Source organism: Macaca thibetana, chromosome 7 (genome assembly GCF_024542745.1).
Source record: "Macaca thibetana thibetana isolate TM-01 chromosome 7, ASM2454274v1, whole genome shotgun sequence".
NCBI classification, from domain to species: domain Eukaryota; kingdom Metazoa; phylum Chordata; class Mammalia; order Primates; family Cercopithecidae; genus Macaca; species Macaca thibetana.
Genome location: NC_065584.1, coordinates 68,712,661 through 68,731,373, shown reverse-complemented (window position 1 = coordinate 68,731,373; position 18,713 = coordinate 68,712,661). Strand labels below are relative to the sequence as shown.

The following is an 18,713-nucleotide window of genomic DNA, read 5'->3' as shown; positions in this document are numbered from 1 at the left end:
AGAGAAACGAAAACACAATCTCCACACCAAAACTTGAACACAATGTTCAAAGGACCATTATTCACAGTAGCCAAAAAGTGGAAATGAAACGTTCATTAGCCGATGGATTCCTAAACAAAATGGGGTGTATCCATCAAATGGAATGCTATTAAATGCACTTTGACCCCTTGTTCCCTTTTTACTCAGCAATAAAAATAAAATAAAATTAGTACATTCTATAATATGGATGAACCTTGAAAACATTATGCTGAGTAGAAGAAACGAATCACAAAAGACCATTTGATTCATTTCTTTTTGAAACAGTCTCACTCTGTGGCCCAGGCTGGAGTGCAGTGCCACAATCTTCTTGGCTCACTGAAACCTCCACCTCTAGGTTCAAGTGATCCTCCTGCCTCAGCCTTCTGAGTAGCTGGGATTACAGGCAAGTGCCACCACGCCCGGCTAATTTTTGTGTTTTTTAGTAGAGATGGGGTTTTGCCATGTTGGCCAGGCTGGTCTTGAATTCCTGACCTCAGATAATCCTCCCACCTCAGCTTCTTAAAGTGCTAGGATTACAGTTGGGAGCCATGGCGCCCGGCTCTGATTCCTTTTTTTGTTTGTTTTTTGAGACGGAGTCTCACTCTGTCGCCCAGGCTGGAATACAGTGGCATGATCTCGGCCCACTGCAACCTCTGCCACCCGGGTTCAAGCAATTCTCCTGCCTCAGCCTCCTGAGTAGCTGGGATTACAGGCGCCTGCCACTACGCCTGGCTAATTTTTGTATTTTTAGTAGAGACAGGGTTTCACCATCTTGGCCAGGCTGGTGTTGAACTCCTGACCTCATGATCTACTCGCCTCAGCCTCCCAAAGTGCTGGGAATACAAGCATGAGCCACAGCATCCAGCCTCTGATTCCATTTTATAAACTATCCAGAACAGGCAATTATCAGCTGTCTAAGGATGAGAGGGTGGTGAGAAGAGAAAGGAGGGAGTAATGGGAAGTAACTGCTAATGGGTACACAGTTTCTAGGGTAATGCAAACGTTCTTTTTTTTTTTTTTTTTTTGAGACGGAGTCTTGCTCTGTGCCCCAGGCTGGAGTGCAGTGGCGCGATCTCGGCTCACTGCAAGCTCCACCTCCCGGGTTCACGCCATTCTCCTGCCTCAGCCTCCCGAGTAGCTGGGACTACAGGCGCCCGCCACCTCGCCCGGCTAATTTTCTTGTATTTTTAGTAGAGACGGGGTTTCACCGTGTTAGCCAGGATGGTCTCGATCTCCTGACCTCGTGATCCGCCCGTCTCGGCCTCCCAAAGTGCTGGGATTACAGGCTTGAGCCACCGCGCCCGGCCAATGCAAATGTTCTAAACAAATTATGGTGATGGCTATGCATCCTGTAAATATACTAAAAGCATCAAATTGACATTTTAAATGGTAAGTTTATGTATGTGAATTTTATCTCAAAAAAGGTGTTAAAGTAATAAATCAAAATAATAACTTCAAAATATCAAAGTGAGCTTTAGAAACAGACCTTTATAACTCCATACTTTTTAAAAAATTTAAAAGTGTGCTTTACTGAAAGGAATATCAAAAACTACTAACAGATGTCTTGCCCTGAAGTACTGGGGAGATGCCATTTTTCCCTAAATGGTCATTATTGGTGTATATCAGTAAATGTCATCATTTGCTTATAATTACAAAAACTGTAAAAATTTAAATACATACCCAGTAAGGTTGGGACAGCATTTCATCTCCAGGAGACCTGTCTGATCTAATGCACATGCATAGATATCAATAACATGGCCAGTTGTAGCAGCTCGATTAGCCAATGCTTCAAAATGCTACAAAAGATTTTTTTAATTAAAATAATATACAAAATCGTCCTATACATCTTTTTTCAATTAACAAATCAAAATTACCTAAGAAGGACTAAAAGAATAACTCATCATAATTTAAATTATGGTTTGCTATTTAACTTTCTGTAATGTTAATAAAACTATGTAACAACTTCTGTGAGTCTGACATTTTCACATTTTTTTTCCTTAAAAGCCACTCTTTCTAGATAAACCCCTAGGTGAAGCCAAATTTAAAGAAAGGCATCTTGCATATTTTGTTCTTCACACACAAACATAGTAGAAAAACAACAGGCCGGGCGCGGTGGCTCACACCTGTAATCCCAGCACTTTGGGAAGCTGAGGAGGGCGGATCACGAGGTCAGGAGATCGAGACCATCCTGGCTAACACGGTGAAATCCCGTCTCTACTAAAAACACAAAAAATTACCCAGGCGTGGTGACAGGCACCTGTAGTCCCAGCTACTCGGGAGGCTGAGGCGGGAGAATGGCATGAACCCAGGAGACGGAGCTTGCAGTGAGCAAAGACTGCACCACTGCACTCCAGCCTGGGTGACAGAGCAAGACTTTGTCTCAAAAAAAAAAAAAAAAAAAAAAGAAAGAAAAACAATGGAGAACTCTTTTTCCTGGCTAAATCCATACCCAAGTAACAAAAACATCCAAAAATAGAGAAAATACAAAAAGCAGTAAGATAAATGAATCTAAAACCTTTTTTGAAAGGTTTAGAAGCTGTAACCAAGAAAAATTCCAAGCTCATAAAGGAAATTAGTTGGCAAGAAAAAAAAGCATCCACTAACAGTGGCAAAAATTATGTCATAAATTACTTTTAAAAATATAATACTGATGATATCAAAAAATACATGATACAGCACAAACTAAACTAAAACTGAACTCTAGAGAATTAAAAAATTAAGAGATATTAGCAAATAGAACCAATATAAGAGTATCAAAAATCAACATTAGTGAAATGTACTTACACAAACCCAAAAAACAGGAAGTTAGATGAACATAAAACAACTTACAAGAAAATGATGGACTATTTAATCTATGAACAATATTCATATCTGAAGGAAAAATTAAGGATTGTCTCTTGGAAATGAAAAACTGAAAAATATAAAAACAACTTTTCCTAAACAGAAAGACATTCTTTAACATGAATATTTAAAAAGGCATAGAATGTTTCTCTCAGTAATAATTTTTAAGGAGATACCTACTGACACCTACTATGAAGTGTTTAAATATTTCGAACCAGAAAAAGTATAACAAGTTATCAAGAAAAAATGAGTATTTCTCCAATTCTGAATACCAGTTGTAGTATCAAACTGTATAATATCAATTTCTATCAAAAACTATTTGTATTCTTCTGCCAGCAAATGAATATCTGTTTTCTAATAAGGCAAAAAGATTTAAAAGTCGAAATTACCTTAGTTCCCTTTTTAACATATTTGGCATTGTCTTTGTCAATGTCATGCCACGATCTTATAGGTGTCTTCAACTCATCTCCAACCACCATTCCAGGCCCCTGAGTAGCAGGACCGCCGATGAACATCATGATGCGAGCACCAGTGTTGGGAAAAGTACACTATTGAAAAAAAAAGTCCAGAGTTTAAAACAAAACATACGGATATACATTTCTGACAATTTTTTATATATTCCTTCTAAATAAGAAAAAAGCATATATTTTCTAAGAAATAAAATAATCAATTGTTTACAATGAAATTTAAAAACAAAGGTATCTGAACAACTTTCTTGTAAAATCCTATGGTAAATAGTAGTACATTCCTAATTCTAAACTAATCTATGAGCTTAATCCCTATAAACATGGATATTTCTCCTGCTTAACTCATCTTAGACTGGGAAGAGTAGAGAGAGAAGTGGAAGAGTGAACATATTTTGTTTTGTTTTGGGTTTTTAATTTTCTTTTTTTACTATTTTTTTTTTTTAGAGACGATCTCCCTATGTTGCCAACACTGGACTTGAACTCCTGGGCTCAAGTGATCCTCCCACTTGAGCTGGAATGAGAAGTGCATGCCACTGCACCTGGCTCTTCTACTTTTTTGTTGGTGTTTTACTTTTGTTTTCGATGTTTAGAACATAAGTATAATCAAAAAAAAAAAAAGGCTGGGCGTGGTGGCTCACACTTGTAATCCCAGGACTTTGAGAGTCCGAGGTGGGTGGGTCACCTGAGGTCAGGAATTCAAGAACAGCCTGGTCAACATGGTGAAATCCCATCTCTACTAAAAATACAAAAAATTAGCCGGGCATGGTGGCAGATGCCTGTAGTCCCACCTACTCGAGAGGCTGAGGCAGGAGAATCACTTGAACCCGGGTGGCGGAGGTCACAGTAAGCCAAGATCATGCCGCTGCACTCCAGCCTGGGAAACAAGGTGAGACTCCGTCTCAAAAAAGAAAAAAAGAGGCTGGACATAGTGGCTCACGCCTGTAACCCCAGCACTTTAGGACGCTGAGGCGGGTGGATCACCTGAGGCCAAGAGTTTGAAACCAGTCTGGTCAACATGGTGAAATCCTGTCTCTACTAAAAATACAAAAATTAGCCAGGTGTGGTGGCACATGTCTGTAGTCCCGGCTACTCAGGAGGCTGAGGCAGGAGAATTGCTTGAACCCAGGAGGCAGAGGTTGCAGTAAGCCAAGATTGCACCACTGCACTCTAGCCTGGGCGATGGAGCAAGACTCCATCTCCAAAAAAAAAAAAAAGAAAGAGGCCCAAAGCAGTGGCTCACACCTGTAATCCCAGCACTTTGGGAGGCCAAAGCGGGTAGATCACAAGTTCAGGAGTTCAAAACCAGCCTGGCCAATATGTCTCTACTAGAAATACAAAAAATTAACCGGGCATTGTGGCGGGTGCCTGTAATCCCAGCTACTTGGGAGACAGAGGCAGAGAATTGCTTGAACCCGGGAGATGGAGGTTGCAGTCAGCCAAGACTGTGCCGCTGCACTCTAGCCTGGGCGACAGAGTGAGACTGTCAAAAAAAGAAAGAGAAAGAGAGAGAGAGAAAGTACGTATGACTTATACTTCTAGTCCAAGTAAATGGATTGAATACCCCAATCTACTTCCACTTCCTCACAAGGTGTCAGTGAAATAAGAGAAAAGTTGTTGTTTTAGGCAGATCACTTGAGGCCAGGAGTTCAAGACCAGCCTGGCCAACATGGCAAAACCCTATCTCTACTAAAAAAAAATACAAAACTTAGCCGGGTATGGTAGCGCACACTTGTAATCCCAGCTTCTCGGGAGGCTGAGGCAAGAGAATTGCTTGAACCCAGGAGGTGGAGGTTGCAGTGAGGCAAGATCACACCACTGTACTCCAGCCAGGAAGACAGAGTGAGACTCTGTCTAGAATAAAATAAAGTAAAATAAAAAATAAATAGGCCAGACACCGTGGCTCATGCCTCTAATCTCAACACTTTTGGGGGCCAAGGTGGGAGAATCACTTTAGCCCAGGAGTTCAAGATCAGCCTGAGCAACAAAAGGAGACCTGGTCTCTAAAATAATAATAATAATAATAATAATAATAATAATAATAATAACAAAATTAGTTGGGTATGATGGGACATGCCTATAGTCCCAGCTTCTCAGGAGGCTGAGGTGGGAGGATTGGTTAAGCCAAGGAGTTCGACACTGCAGTGAACCATGATCATGCCACTGCACTCCAGCCCAGGCAACAGAACTAGACTCTGTCTCAAAAAAAAAAAAAACCAAAAAGTACATAAAATTTAAAGATAGGAAATCATGGAAGCAGTAGACCAGAAATTTTGAGGAATTCAAACAACAGATAGTACTGGATTATCAAAAGAATCAACAAAACGTATCACAGATATCAAAAGTAAGCCAGATCTTCCCCAAGGAGGATGCCCAAAAAGCTCCATATTTGGAGTCAAAAAATACAAAAAGCAGCCATAAACCAAAGAAGAAACAGTGTTTATCTGTACCTCCAGATACAGCAGCTGATGACAGATTCTGCCATCAGCAATTCCTAAGAACCACTCTCTGTAGAAAGTAGGCCATCTGCCTGGAGAAGGGTCTTTGCATGAAAATAAGAGGCTGAGAGATACAGAACCAAGCACATATTACAATGGATATCACAACAAACATGACAACTCTCAAAAGTTTCTGGAATTAAAAGCATTAAGAAAAATTTTAAAACCTCAATGGATGGGCCAAAAAGCACGTCTGAAGACTGAGTTAGATATATGCAAAACCAAAGCTAAGGAAATCTCATATAAATAGGAGCAAAGAAAGATATGAGGAAAAAAATAAATATATAAAGAAATATAGAGGTCCAGCATCAATGTAATGAATATAGAATAGAAAAAGAGAAACAAATTAAGCTGAAGAATGACAACAGTCTCTAGAATGAAAGGGTCTACCAAAACCAAACATAAAGAAAGAAAAAAATCAAACCTAAATACAGCCTAACAAAATTTCGGAACTCCAAAATTAAAGAGAACATTCTAAAAATGTCTAGTGAAAAAATAAGCTTTCCTAAAAAAAGAACAAGAATGAGACTACATCCAATTATCATCAATAAACTGTACGTCTATGTCAGAACACTAGAGAGGAATGACTTAGATTTCCAAGTGAAGATTATTTTGAAAGTAGAATTCTATAGCCACCCAAAATGCCAATGAAATGAGAGGACCTTTTTTTTTTAATATTTGAATATGGAAGAACTCAGAATATTTATAAGAAACAAAAGACCAACTGGGTATGATTCAAAAGAAGTGACAAGATCCAGAAAAAAATGTAAAAGATATCCTGCAACTTTTATATATGAAAGTATCCTTCCCTGTGCATAATCACTCTACTTTATTCCACAATTAATATTTGTATTGTCATATTAGAAATGCTATTTTATCTCTAATTTCTATAAGTAGTTATTGGACAAAATAGAGTACATTTTTTAACCTACACTACAGCTTCAGAAGACAATGTAAATGATATAAACTTCATGATAATTTTTTTTTTTTTTTGGAGACAGAGTCTTGCTCTGTTGCCCAGGCTGGAGTGCAGTGGCGCCATCTCAGCTCACTGCAAGCTCCGCCTCCTGGGTTCACACCATTCTCCTGCCTCAGCCTTCCCAGTAGCTGGGACTACAGGCGCCCGCCACCACACCCGGCTAATTTTTTTGTATTTTTAGTAGAGACAGGGTTTCACCATGTTAGCCAGGATGGTCTCGATCTCCCGACCTCGTGATCCGCCCGTCTCGGCTTCCCAAAGTGCTAGGATTACAGGGGTGAGCCATCGCGCCCAGCCTTTCATGATAATTTTTAAAGTCACATGATTAGCCCAGCACAGTGGCTCACACCTGTAATCCCAGCACTTTGGGAGGCTGAGGTGGGCAGATCATCTGAGGTCAGGAGTTCGAGACCATCCTGGATAACATGGTGAAACCCTGTCTCTACTAAAAATACAAAAAAATTAGCTGGGTGTGGTGGTGGGTGCCTATAATCGCAGTTACTTGGGAGGCTGAGGCAGGAGAATCGTTTAAACCCAGGAGGCAGAGGTTGCAGTGAGCTGAGATTGCGCCACTGCACTCCAGCCTGGGCAACGAGAGCCAAACTCCACCTAAAAAAAAAAATAAATAAATAAATAAATAAATAAATAAATAAAATCATATGGTTAACAAATCTGGAGAACAAGGAAAGTTGTCTTCTACTTATTTGTATACACCATTGCATACTGTTTGAATGTTTTCACAAGGTATGATTATTCCTTCTATAACTTTCTTAACTAATAACAAAAATACCCTCTTCATTCTGGGTATCTGAGATAACAGCAGTCATGTAAAGCTGAAAAAATGAAGAAAAGAGCAAATAAAACTATATACAGATACTTTCATAAAACTATGACACAAAGAACATCCAAACTTCAAATTTCCTATAACTGGAGGGAAAAACCCACTAAATCCCTGTGAACTATATCTCTCATGCTCTCATTACAAGTCTCCAAAAAGATCAAGGGCAGTTTGGGAAGAAGTACACGGAAGAGAGAAGAGGGAAGCAAATAGCACGCCTAGAAGAACAACTACAGATTCAAATGAAAACTTAGTAAGAGGCACTAAAGAAAAGAAAAAAACCAAGAGAATGAAAATGAAATAAAGAAATAAAAAGACGACTGAAATAAAAAGCAAGCAAAGAAGAGTCAATTTATATAAAATGGGAGTTTTTTTCTTTTGAGACAGAGTATTGCTGTTGGCCAGGCTGGAGTGCAGTGGCATGATCTCATCTCACTGCAACCTCTGTCCACGGGTTCAAGCAATTCTCCTGCCTCAGCCTCCCAAGTAGCTGGGATTACAGGTGTGTGCCACCACGCCCGGCTAATTTTTGTATTTTTAGTAGAGACGGGGTTTCATCATGTTGGTCAGGCTGGTCTCGAACTCCTGAATTCAGGTAATCCACCTGCCTCGGCCTCCCAGAAGTGCTGGGATTACAGGCGTGAGCCACCGTGCCTGGCTGGGAGTTCTCAAATAAAATAAAACAATGGAATAGAACTACTATTTAAAGCTATAAGACAACTTTATAGGAAAAAATACATGTAACAAGGGCCTACCACATACTAGAGAAAATTAACCTGCAACAAAAACCCTACAACATAAAGAAAAACTCCTCAAGACCTTCAAGCAAAATGATCAAAAAATTTACAAGGGCAAGAAAATAAGACTGGTATCAGCCTTCCCAAAAAACATCAGCCAAGGTGGGAGAATCACTTGAGATCAGGAGTTCAAGACCAGCCTGGGCAACATGGCGCAAATTTAAAAATTAGCTGGGCATAGTGGCATGGGCCTGTAGTCCCAGCTACTTGGGAGTAGTCTGAGGCTGGAGGATTGCTTGAGACTAGGAGTTTGAGGCTGCAGTGCTGCAGTAAGCTATGATCACGAACTGCACACAGCCTGAGCAACAGAGGCTCTGTTTAAAAAAAAAAAAAAAAAAAAAAAAAATCAAAACACATCAAGGTAAGAAAATAATGAAAAAGCATTTTCCAAAAACTCCAGGAAAAAACAATCAGAAACAAGGCTTTTTATATCCAACCAAGCTATTCTTCAACTATCAGCACCATAAGAAAAAAGTTTAAACATTCAACAGCCCAGGAAATTCTGTACTCTTAAGTCTTCTTAAGAAATTTACTAGGAAAGCCGGGCGCAGTGGCTCATGCCTGTAATCCCAGCACTTTGGGAGGCTGAGGTGGGCGGAACACGAGGCCAGAAGTTCGAGACCATCCTGGCTAACATGGTGAAACTCCGTCCCTACTAAAAATACAAAAAATTAGCCGGGCATGGTGGCGGGCGCCAGTAGTCCCAGCTACTCAGGAGGCTAAGGCAAGAGAATGGCGTGAACCCGGGAGGCAGAGTTTGCAGAGAGCCAAGATAGAGCCACTGCACTCCAGCCTGGGTGACAGAGCAAGACTCTGTCTCAAAAAAAAAAAGAAATTTACTAGAAGATACAAATAAAACTTACAGCAAAAAATAACATAATCACACTAAGGGCAGTGGAGGCGAATAACCCATTTAACTTATGAACATTATATTTTGTACTATATATTCTCAGAACACTAAACAAATATTGAGCCTAACTCCTAAGCTTCTTTCTAACAGAAGTATGAGCCAGAAACTCTGAAACTATTCTAGATAATCTAGGACTGAGCAAATAAGTAAATATATTTGATAACGGGAGCAGGTTTCTCATAGAGAATGAGTTACAAATATGGAAAAGCGGGAAGGAGAGAATAAACCCTGTGGTATTGAATTGAACATACTTGAAAGAATTACTGGTTTTTAATATAAATTTATTTTAATAGAGATCAGAGATGTATACTGGAGTATGTAGACATATATGCACACACATATACTTATAATTTTATATACATATATAGATACACATATATGCACATACATTTTTTTCTTAGCTCCATCCACTTGGACCTAAAATTAATGACACCCAGGGTAAGGGTGCACATGAAGCATTATCTTCTACTTGGTAGAATCAAGGCTAAAAGGAAACAGGGCTCCTAAATGGTTCATTTCAGGTCCAGAGCAGGAAAAGGATAAGATGAGCCCTGAACATCTTACTATACCAGAAAGGAAGTATTTAAGCAAACATGCAGCATTTAATAAGGACCCAGAAGCAGCTTGAAGAGGCTCCCACTAGCCAAATCTGGGAAAACCTAAGCATCAAAGTAAATAATGACAGTAAAGGAATATATCTTGTTGTATAAAATAAGAATATAAGAATCCACCCAGTGTGTATTCTGTATGTATTTACATATATATGTGTGTGTGTATAAGTTTATATATATATAAAAATATGTAAATAGGAGAGGAGAAAAAGCTCTTCCTCAAGTAGAAAGCCAATTAATAAATGTAGAAATGATGGAATTAGCCACTATTTGGCATGCATCATAATAATAATTGATTAGAAAAGACTCATCAATGGATGCTAAACTAGTGAGTAAAACTTTGCTCAGTACACTGGTTATTCACATATTTTCAAGGTATCTCCTAATAAGATATTTATAATTACAATAAGAAAACTTGTAACTTTACAGTGGCAAAAACAACCTTAACCAAGTAAGGAAAGTTAACATCAGCAGTAATGAAACAAATCAGCATGGGGGTTTCTAATATTTTGCAATATTTATTAATTACAAAGGGGTAAAAAAGAGTAATTTTAAAGTGGAGAGCCCTGGCAGATACAACCTTAATGAATGACCAAAGTGAATATCATCAGTAATGGAACAAATGAAAACCATGTGCCACCTGTAAGATGCAACAATAAGAACACAGCATTACTTCTGCGATATTCCCCCCAAAGATGCAAGACCCGAACCAAATTACGAGGATACTTCAAGACAAACTCAAATTGAAGAATGTTTTACAAATAACTGGTCTGAATCTTCCAAAGTGTCAAGATCAGGAAGATTAAGGAACTGTTCCAGGCTGAAGGAGAGTAAATAGATATAGCCATAAAGGCAGAACTGAACTAAATCCTTTCAGTAAAGGAAATTATTGAGACAACTGGTAAAACTTGAATGGGGTCTGAGAATTAGCTGGTCGTAATGTATCAGTGTTAATATTTTAATAGTTTTATACTGTGGTTATATAGGAGATTATCCTGGTTCATAGGAAATATAAAGTTTCAAGAGGTTGGGACTATCATATCAGCAACTTAATCTTGTGAAAGGAAAATAAATCTTGGGACCCCAAAATTATTAAACAAAAAGGAAAAGTCAAGCTGGAAACTGCTTAGGGCAAACCTATCTCCCATTCTATTCAAAGTCATCCCTCTGCTCACTAAGATAAATGCATATCTGATTGCCTCCTTGGGGAAAGGCTAATCAGAAACTCAAAAGAATGGACCTACGTGTGTCTCTCACCTACCTGTGACCTGGAAGCCCCTCCCTGCTTGAGGAGCTTCCAGGTCCCACCTATCTGGATGGAACCAACATACATCTTACATATATTGATTGATGTCCCATGTCTCCCTAAAATTTATAAAACCAATTGTGCTCTGACCGCCTTAGACGCATGTCATCAGGACCTCTAGAGGCACAAGTCCTCAGCCTTGGCAAAATAAACTTTCTTTTTTTTTTTTTTTTTTTTTTTTTTTTTGAGATGGAGTCTCACTCTGTCACCCAGATTGGAGTGCAGTGGCGTGATCCTGGCTCACTGCAACCTCTGCCTCCCGGGTTCAAGTGATTCTCCTACTTCAGCTTCCCAAGTAGCTGGGAATACAGGCATCTGCCACCATACCCAGCTAATTTTTTTGTATTTTTAGTAGAGACAGGGTTTCACCATGTTGGTGAGGCTGGTCTCAAACTCCTGACCTCAAGAGATCCACCCACCTCGGCCTCCCACAATGGTAGGATTACAGGCGTGAGCCAACGCACTAAGCCCAAAATTAACTTCCTAAATTAATTGAGATTGTCTCAGATATTTGGGGTTCACAATCTCAAAGTTTGGAGAAAAAAAAAATTATTTATATACTTCTTGTACCTTTTCTATAAATTTGATAGCATTTCAAATTTTTTTACAAACATTTTAAAGAAAAATTTTGTTTTGTTTTATTTTTGAGATGGAGTCTCTGCATGATCTCGGCTCACTGCAACCTCCACCTTTCGGGTTCAAGCGATTCTCCTGCCTCAGTCTCCCGAGTAGCTGGGATTACAGGCACGTGCCACCACGCCCGGCTAATTTTTTTTTGTATTTTTAGTAGAGACAGGGTTTCACCGTGTTAGCTAGGATGGTCTTGATCTCCTGACCTCGTGATCCGCCCTACTCAGCCTCCCAAAGTGCTGGGATTACAGGCGTGAGCCACCGCACCTGGTCACTATTTTGTAATTCTAAAACTAAGATACGTATAGTATAAAATTTTCAAATGCTACTAAAACTCCACTTATTGCACCACTGTTAATATCTGGGTGAACTTCTTTCCAGAATCATGTCTGTACAGGATATATGCAAAACAATACATAAGACAATACACTGTAGGAAAACACTTCACATAGATAAAATCATACACTCACTGTCCTATAACTGATTTTTTTTTTGACTTAATATTCTTTTGTACATACCATTTCCTATAATACTGGGAAATATATTTTTTCCTCTCCTTTCCTGACACACAGCTCCTAAAAGCCTTGGAATCTGTAGAATAAGACTACCTTTTATTTTTTATTTTTGTTTTTTGAGACAGAGTCTCACTCTGTCACCCAGGTTAAAGTGCAATGACACGATCTCAGCTCCCCGCAACCTCCACCTCCTGGGTTCAGGCAATTCTCCCTGCTTCAGCCTCCCAAGTGGCCAGGATTACAGATGCCCACCACCATGCCTGGCTAATTTTTGTATTTTTGGTAGAGACGGGGTTTTGCCATATTGGTCATGCTGGTCTCGAACTCCTGACCTCAGGTGATCTGCCCACCTCAGCCTCCCAAAGTGCTGGGATTACAGGCATGAGGTGCCCAGCCAAGAGGGCCTTCTGTATGCTAATAAAATGACTCCCACATAGCTTCAAGATGGGGGCTGGTCACAGAAAAGACTAAAGCATGATTAGAAGGTTGAGACTTTCAGTTCCACACCCCCAACCTCCAGGAGAGAGGGGATAATGGCTAGTGATGTAATCAATCATGCCTATGTAGTGAAGCCTTCATGTAAACCCAAAAGAACAGTTTGGAGAGCTTCCAGACAAATGAATATGTGGAGGTTCTTGGAGGGTGGTACCCCAGAGAAGGCACAGAAATTTGGAACCCCTTCTCCCACACCTCAGTCTATGCATCTAGTCCATCTGACTGTTCATCTATATTCTATGTAATATCTTTATCATAAACCAAGAAACATAAAGTGTTTCCTAGAGTTCTGTGAGCCATTCTAGCAAATGAATCAAACCCAAGGAGAGTGTTCAATTTACAGCCATTCTGTCAGAAGTATAGGTGACAACCTACTACTTGTGACTGGCACTGAAGTTGGGGGGGCAGTCTTATGGGACCGAGCCCTCAATCTGTGAGATGTGATGTTATCTCCAGTTAGACAGTGTCAGAATTGAACTGAATTACAGGACACCCAGCTGGTATTGAAGGCAGAACTGTTTTGTTGGTATGTGAGGGAAAACCACAGAAGTATTCTTTGTTGATGCTGAGTGAGAAAACAGGGAGGAAAAAAAACACTTTGGTTCTTCCTATATCCTTACAGTCACACACACACACACACACACACACACACTTTACATTCCAAAACAAAACCATCTTCCCTACCTCCAGCAGTCCTACAGCTATGGAAAGTGCCACTCCAGAGGAACGCAAAGGTCTCTTTCCCTGTGGTACAGGCCAAGGGTCTCGCTGGAGTTCTCCCAGAAGATCTGTGAGATTCATGTCTATTTTCTGTACTGGTTGTAAGAATCTGAGAAACAAAATTAAATAAAAAGTCATTTATAAATGTTTATGGGTGAGAGTTCAAGAAACAAATTTCACTTTCCTAAAAATAGAAAACAATACTCTGAACACACAGCAGACCAATGGTTCTCAAACTTTCGTGTACATGAGAACCAGCTGGAGGGCTTATTTTAACACATATTGCTAGATCCCAGTTCTAGAGTTTGTTTCAGTAGGTGTGGACTGGAGCCCAAGAATTTGCATTTCAAACACATTCCTAGGTGACACTTGATGATATCAGCTCCAGAAACCACATTTTGAGTACAACTACAATAAACGAAACACTCAAACCAAGTACTATTTCAGGATTTCATCTTTCACTTACTAGTCTAGTCAGTTTTAGGTTACTGAAATAATTATGAGAAAATACATCAACTCAATTTTAGTAATACTACCTCTGATTTAAAAGCTTAGGGGAAAAAGCTAGCAGGGCGTGGTGGCTCAAGACTGTAATCCCAGCACTTTGGGAGGCCGAGGAGGGAGGATCACAAGGGCAGGAGATCAAGATGGTGAAAGTCCGTATCCACTAAAAAAACAAAAATTAGCCAGGCATGGTGGTGCATGCCTGTAATCCAGCTACTCGAGAGGCTGAGGCAGGAGAACTGCTTGAACCTGGGAGGCGGAAGTTGCAGTGAGCCAAGATCGTGCCACTGCACTCCAGAAACCTTACAGGAAAAAGCTACCTCTAAAGCTAAGAAGAAAAAATAAAAACCTTGGCTGCCCTAAACCCACACAAAAACAAGTTTTTTCCAAAGTTCAAAATAAAAAATAAGGAAAATAACAAAACTAAAGTAACTCCTTACATTGTTACAACAAAAAACAAACCATTTTAATGGCATGATTTTGCCTCAGTTCTTTAAAAAGCATGTTAATACAATTTACTTATATTCCTAAAAATATTTAACAATATAGTATCACTGAATGTCTATGTTCAAGGGTATGGAATGTTTAAAATACCTACAGAAATGGTCAAATTCTCTTCATCATATTTAATTATTACCTGTTGGAAGGAGGTGGCTGCTGTACCTGAGGACCACGTGTTGCTTGAGTAACTGGTACTTTAGAGAGCCCCAGCATTTCCTGTAAAGAGATTACTTGTACAATATTCATTTAATTACTTTTACAAAGATTAATCAACTATTTATCATGTATAAAATGCAGTGCTAGACATTAGAAACACAAAAATAAAAATACAAGGTCTCCTTCCTCAGAAAACAAAGAGTCCAGTGGGAGAGATTATCAAGAAAACATAACACAAAATAATCATCATGAGAGAGCAAAGTACAAGGTGTTATACAACCAAAGAGGAAGCATATTAGCTCAGAAACACTTTATTTCTAATTAACAGTCAAAATAAATTGTTGTGTAACTTAAATGTCCATACTTCTTAATTTATATTCATTCATCCCTTTCAGCAAACTGTATCATAAGCACCTGCTATGTGGCAGGAATATAATGGTAAAAACTAACTAGTCCCTTCCCTCATGGAAATTAAAATCCAGAAACAGAAATCAATCAAATCAACAGATAAATAAATATAAAATTGCAACAGTAATAAGTGTTATGACATGGGGAGTTTTAAGGTTCACATACTTTGTGTATATATACATCTTCATTTTCTAACATAATTTATAACCAAACTGCCACCTTTGTTTTGAATTTCAGTATGTGCACAATTTCTCTCCAGACAAATGAAAATGTTATACTAAATTTTTCTTGAATCTAGAAATGCTTAGTCATGAAGTACTGGAGTTATAAAACTGTGTAACAGAAAATCGAAGTCTAAAGATGTACAAAGATAAAATTAGTGAACTAATCCTGCAATATTTCCTATACTGTTAGCGGAAACAACAACTCTTTACTAAGAACTTAACATATTCCATATTCTATGCTAAAACCTTTATATATACTATTTCCTCAAAAAACAGTAATGAAATAGATTTCTTCTTAATTTCTACTTTACAAAAGAAAACTGACAATCAAAAAGACTAAGTAATTTTTCTGAAGTTACACAACCAGTAAGTAACAAAGCAAGATTTTAAATCCAGGTTTTTCTACAAAGCCCTATTAAGGGTTTACACCCTACTGACAATTCTCATATTTAGTACTAATAACCTGGCAAAATAGGTACTGTTTATTTCTTTCTATGAAGGATGAGATAATTAGAAAAGACATAAACCCAAGATCATACAACTAGAAGAGTTTAAAAATTGAATTCAGGACTATTTGGGGAGCAAAGACCAGGCTCTTTTCAACGAGATATATAGGGAAAGAAAATAAAAATGTTTCAGTGGAGGAAAAAAAAAATTAGTCTGCAGGCATTCGCTTGCCTATTGAAAAAAGAAGATGTGGCCAGGCGTGCTGAATCACACCTGTAATCCCAGTATTTTGGGAGGCCGAGGCAGGTGGATCACCTGAGGTCAGGAGTTCGAGACCAGTCTGGCCAACATGGTGAAACCCCATCTCTACTAAAACTACAAAAATTAGGGCCAGGCGCGATGGTTCACGCCTAATCCCAGCGCTTTGGGAGGTCATGGTGGGTGAATCACGAGGTCAAGGAGTTCAAGACTAGCCTTGGTTAACATGGTGAAGCACCATCTCTAATAAAAATACAAAAATTAGTCAGGCATGGTGGTGTGCTCCTGTAATCCCAGCTATCTGGGAGGCTGAGGCAGGAGAATCTCTCGAACCCAGGAGGCTGAGGTTGCCATGAGCTGAGATCATGCCACTGCACTCCAGCCGGTGTGACAGAGCGAGACTCCATCTCAGACAAACAAACTAAAAAAAGCTAGGCTGGCCTCGGTGGCTCACGCCTGTAATCCCAGCATTTTGGGACACCGAGGCAGGGGGATCACCTGAGCTCAGGAATTCAAGACCAACCTGGCCAACATGGCGAAACCTTGTCTGTACTAAAAAATACAACAATTGGTCAGGCACAGTGGCTCACACCTATAATCCCAGCACTTTGGGAGGCTGAGGCAGGCAGATCATGAGGTCAGCAGATCAAGACCATCCTGGCCAACACGGTAAAACCTCGTCTCTACCAAAATTACAGAAAAAAAAATTAGCCAGGTGTGGTGGCATATGCCTGTAGTCCCAGCTACTCAGGAGGCTGAGGCAGGAGAATTGCTTGAACTCAGGAGGCAGAGACTGCAAGATCATGCCACTGCACTCCAGCCTAGATGACAGAGCAAGACTCTGCATCAAAAAAAAAGAAAAAAGGAAGATGTTTTACGTGCTTCACATGTATTACGTAATTTAAGTAAAAGGGACTCTACAATCAGAACAGTAAACCATTCTAAATAAATTCATAATTTAATAATAACATTAATAGTAGCAAACACTTAAATGTATAATTCACTTAATTCTCATGACTACACTATAAGGTAAATACTATTACTATCTCTATTTTACAAATGAAAAAAACTAAAGCACAGAGATTTAAACTGGTTCACCTTCTCTCCTGTCTCATGGAAACATGATTCTCCTCTCCGCTTCCTGTGCTCCTGAAGGAATCCCTACTATGTCTTCCTAAACCTCACTTTCCTCATCTCACTCTTACTTTCACTCACCCTCTTTAGTCTCTTTCCTTTCTCCTTCCTCCTAAAGTACATCTCTTTAACTCGGTTCTCTCTCAAATTCCCATGCTATCTCCTCCTTCATTACTTTCAACAACAAACCTCTTAAAAGAACAAACTTCAGGCTGAGCGCGGTGGCTCACACCTGTAGTCCCAGCACGCTGGGAGGCCGAGGAAGGCAGATATACTGAGGTCAGGAGTTCAAGACCAGCACGGCCAACATAGTGAAACCACGTCTCTACAAAAATACCAAAATTAGCCGGGCATGATAGTGGATGCCAGTAGTCCCAGCTACTCAAGAGGCTGAGGCAGGAGAATCGCTTGAACCTGGGAGGCGGAGAGTGCAGTAAGCCAAGATCGTGGCATGCACCCCAGCCTGGGCGACAGAGCGAGACTCTATCTCAAAAAAAAAAGAACTTCAACTTTCTCTACCTTCTCAAATCTTATTCACTACTCATTGACTAACACATTTATTACTCATTATCCTCCCCATTTAAGCCTGCAAATTCCCTTAGTATGTTCTCTAAGTTAACTGTGTAGCACCACTACCTCAGTCTGCCAAGTTTCAAATTAGACTCACCTTCAAAAATCTCTTCCTTCCTTCTTCATTTTGGTCTACCTGGAAGCCTCTGAAGTCTGATTTTACATCTGTCAACTTTATGCCAGGCTTATCTATCATTTTCTAGGGTAACTGTTCTCAACTAGGAGTTGCACCAGAATTACTTAGAAAGTTTTTTCAAAGTACCTACATGAACAATCTTATATTATATATATAAGGTATATATACCAACCATCTCCCAATACAAATAGACATTCGCTTATTACTCTCTTACGGACTATCAAAATCTCTGGGCAGAAAAAAAGATGTTCAGCCGAGCAGATGATCCTAGCATGCTACACATAACTCCTTTGCCTTGGAAGAGAAAGTTTCTATTTGTCCCAGTGATAAAAACCACTAAAATACATATGCAACCATAGTTCATAAACTAAAAATTGTCCAGTCTCAAAATAACTCCCCTCGCCAAACATACTAAAAGTATTTAGTTCCTAAGTGAAACATTAAGAAGCAAAAGCTCTCTCCTCAGCAGCCACCAAGGTGATCAGTTCTTATGAGGAACTGGGGTGAGGCCCTCACTTCATCAGGTGACTAGCGTTGTGTCGGGCAGCACCAGCCCTGCACTCGCCCACACCATGGCCTCCATCTCAAGTTCTTCTGCATCTAATTGGACCTCATTCTGCATGACAATGAGGTGACCATCACAGTGGATTAGATCAATGCCCTTGTTAAAGCAGCTGATATAAATGTTGAACCTTTCTGGCCTGGCTTGTTTGCAAAGGACTGGCCAATGTCAACATCAGGAGCTTCATCTGC

The 18,713-nt window shown here is 39.6% G+C and overlaps 1 protein-coding gene across 1 annotated transcript in view; it reads right to left on the bottom strand.

Annotated features, from left to right (window-relative positions):
* The window catches only part of SEC23A (SEC23 homolog A, COPII coat complex component), a 73,472-nt gene that overhangs the window by 41,560 nt on the left and 13,199 nt on the right, over window positions 1-18,713 (bottom strand). Inside the window, exons 6-9 of the mRNA XM_050798953.1 lie at window positions 14,764-14,843; window positions 13,587-13,731; window positions 3,249-3,407; window positions 1,699-1,814 (exon numbers count right to left, since the gene is read on the bottom strand). Of these exons, the coding sequence (XP_050654910.1) occupies window positions 1,699-1,814; window positions 3,249-3,407; window positions 13,587-13,731; window positions 14,764-14,843 (500 nt within the window). The remainder of the gene's footprint in view (window positions 1-1,698; window positions 1,815-3,248; window positions 3,408-13,586; window positions 13,732-14,763; window positions 14,844-18,713) is intronic.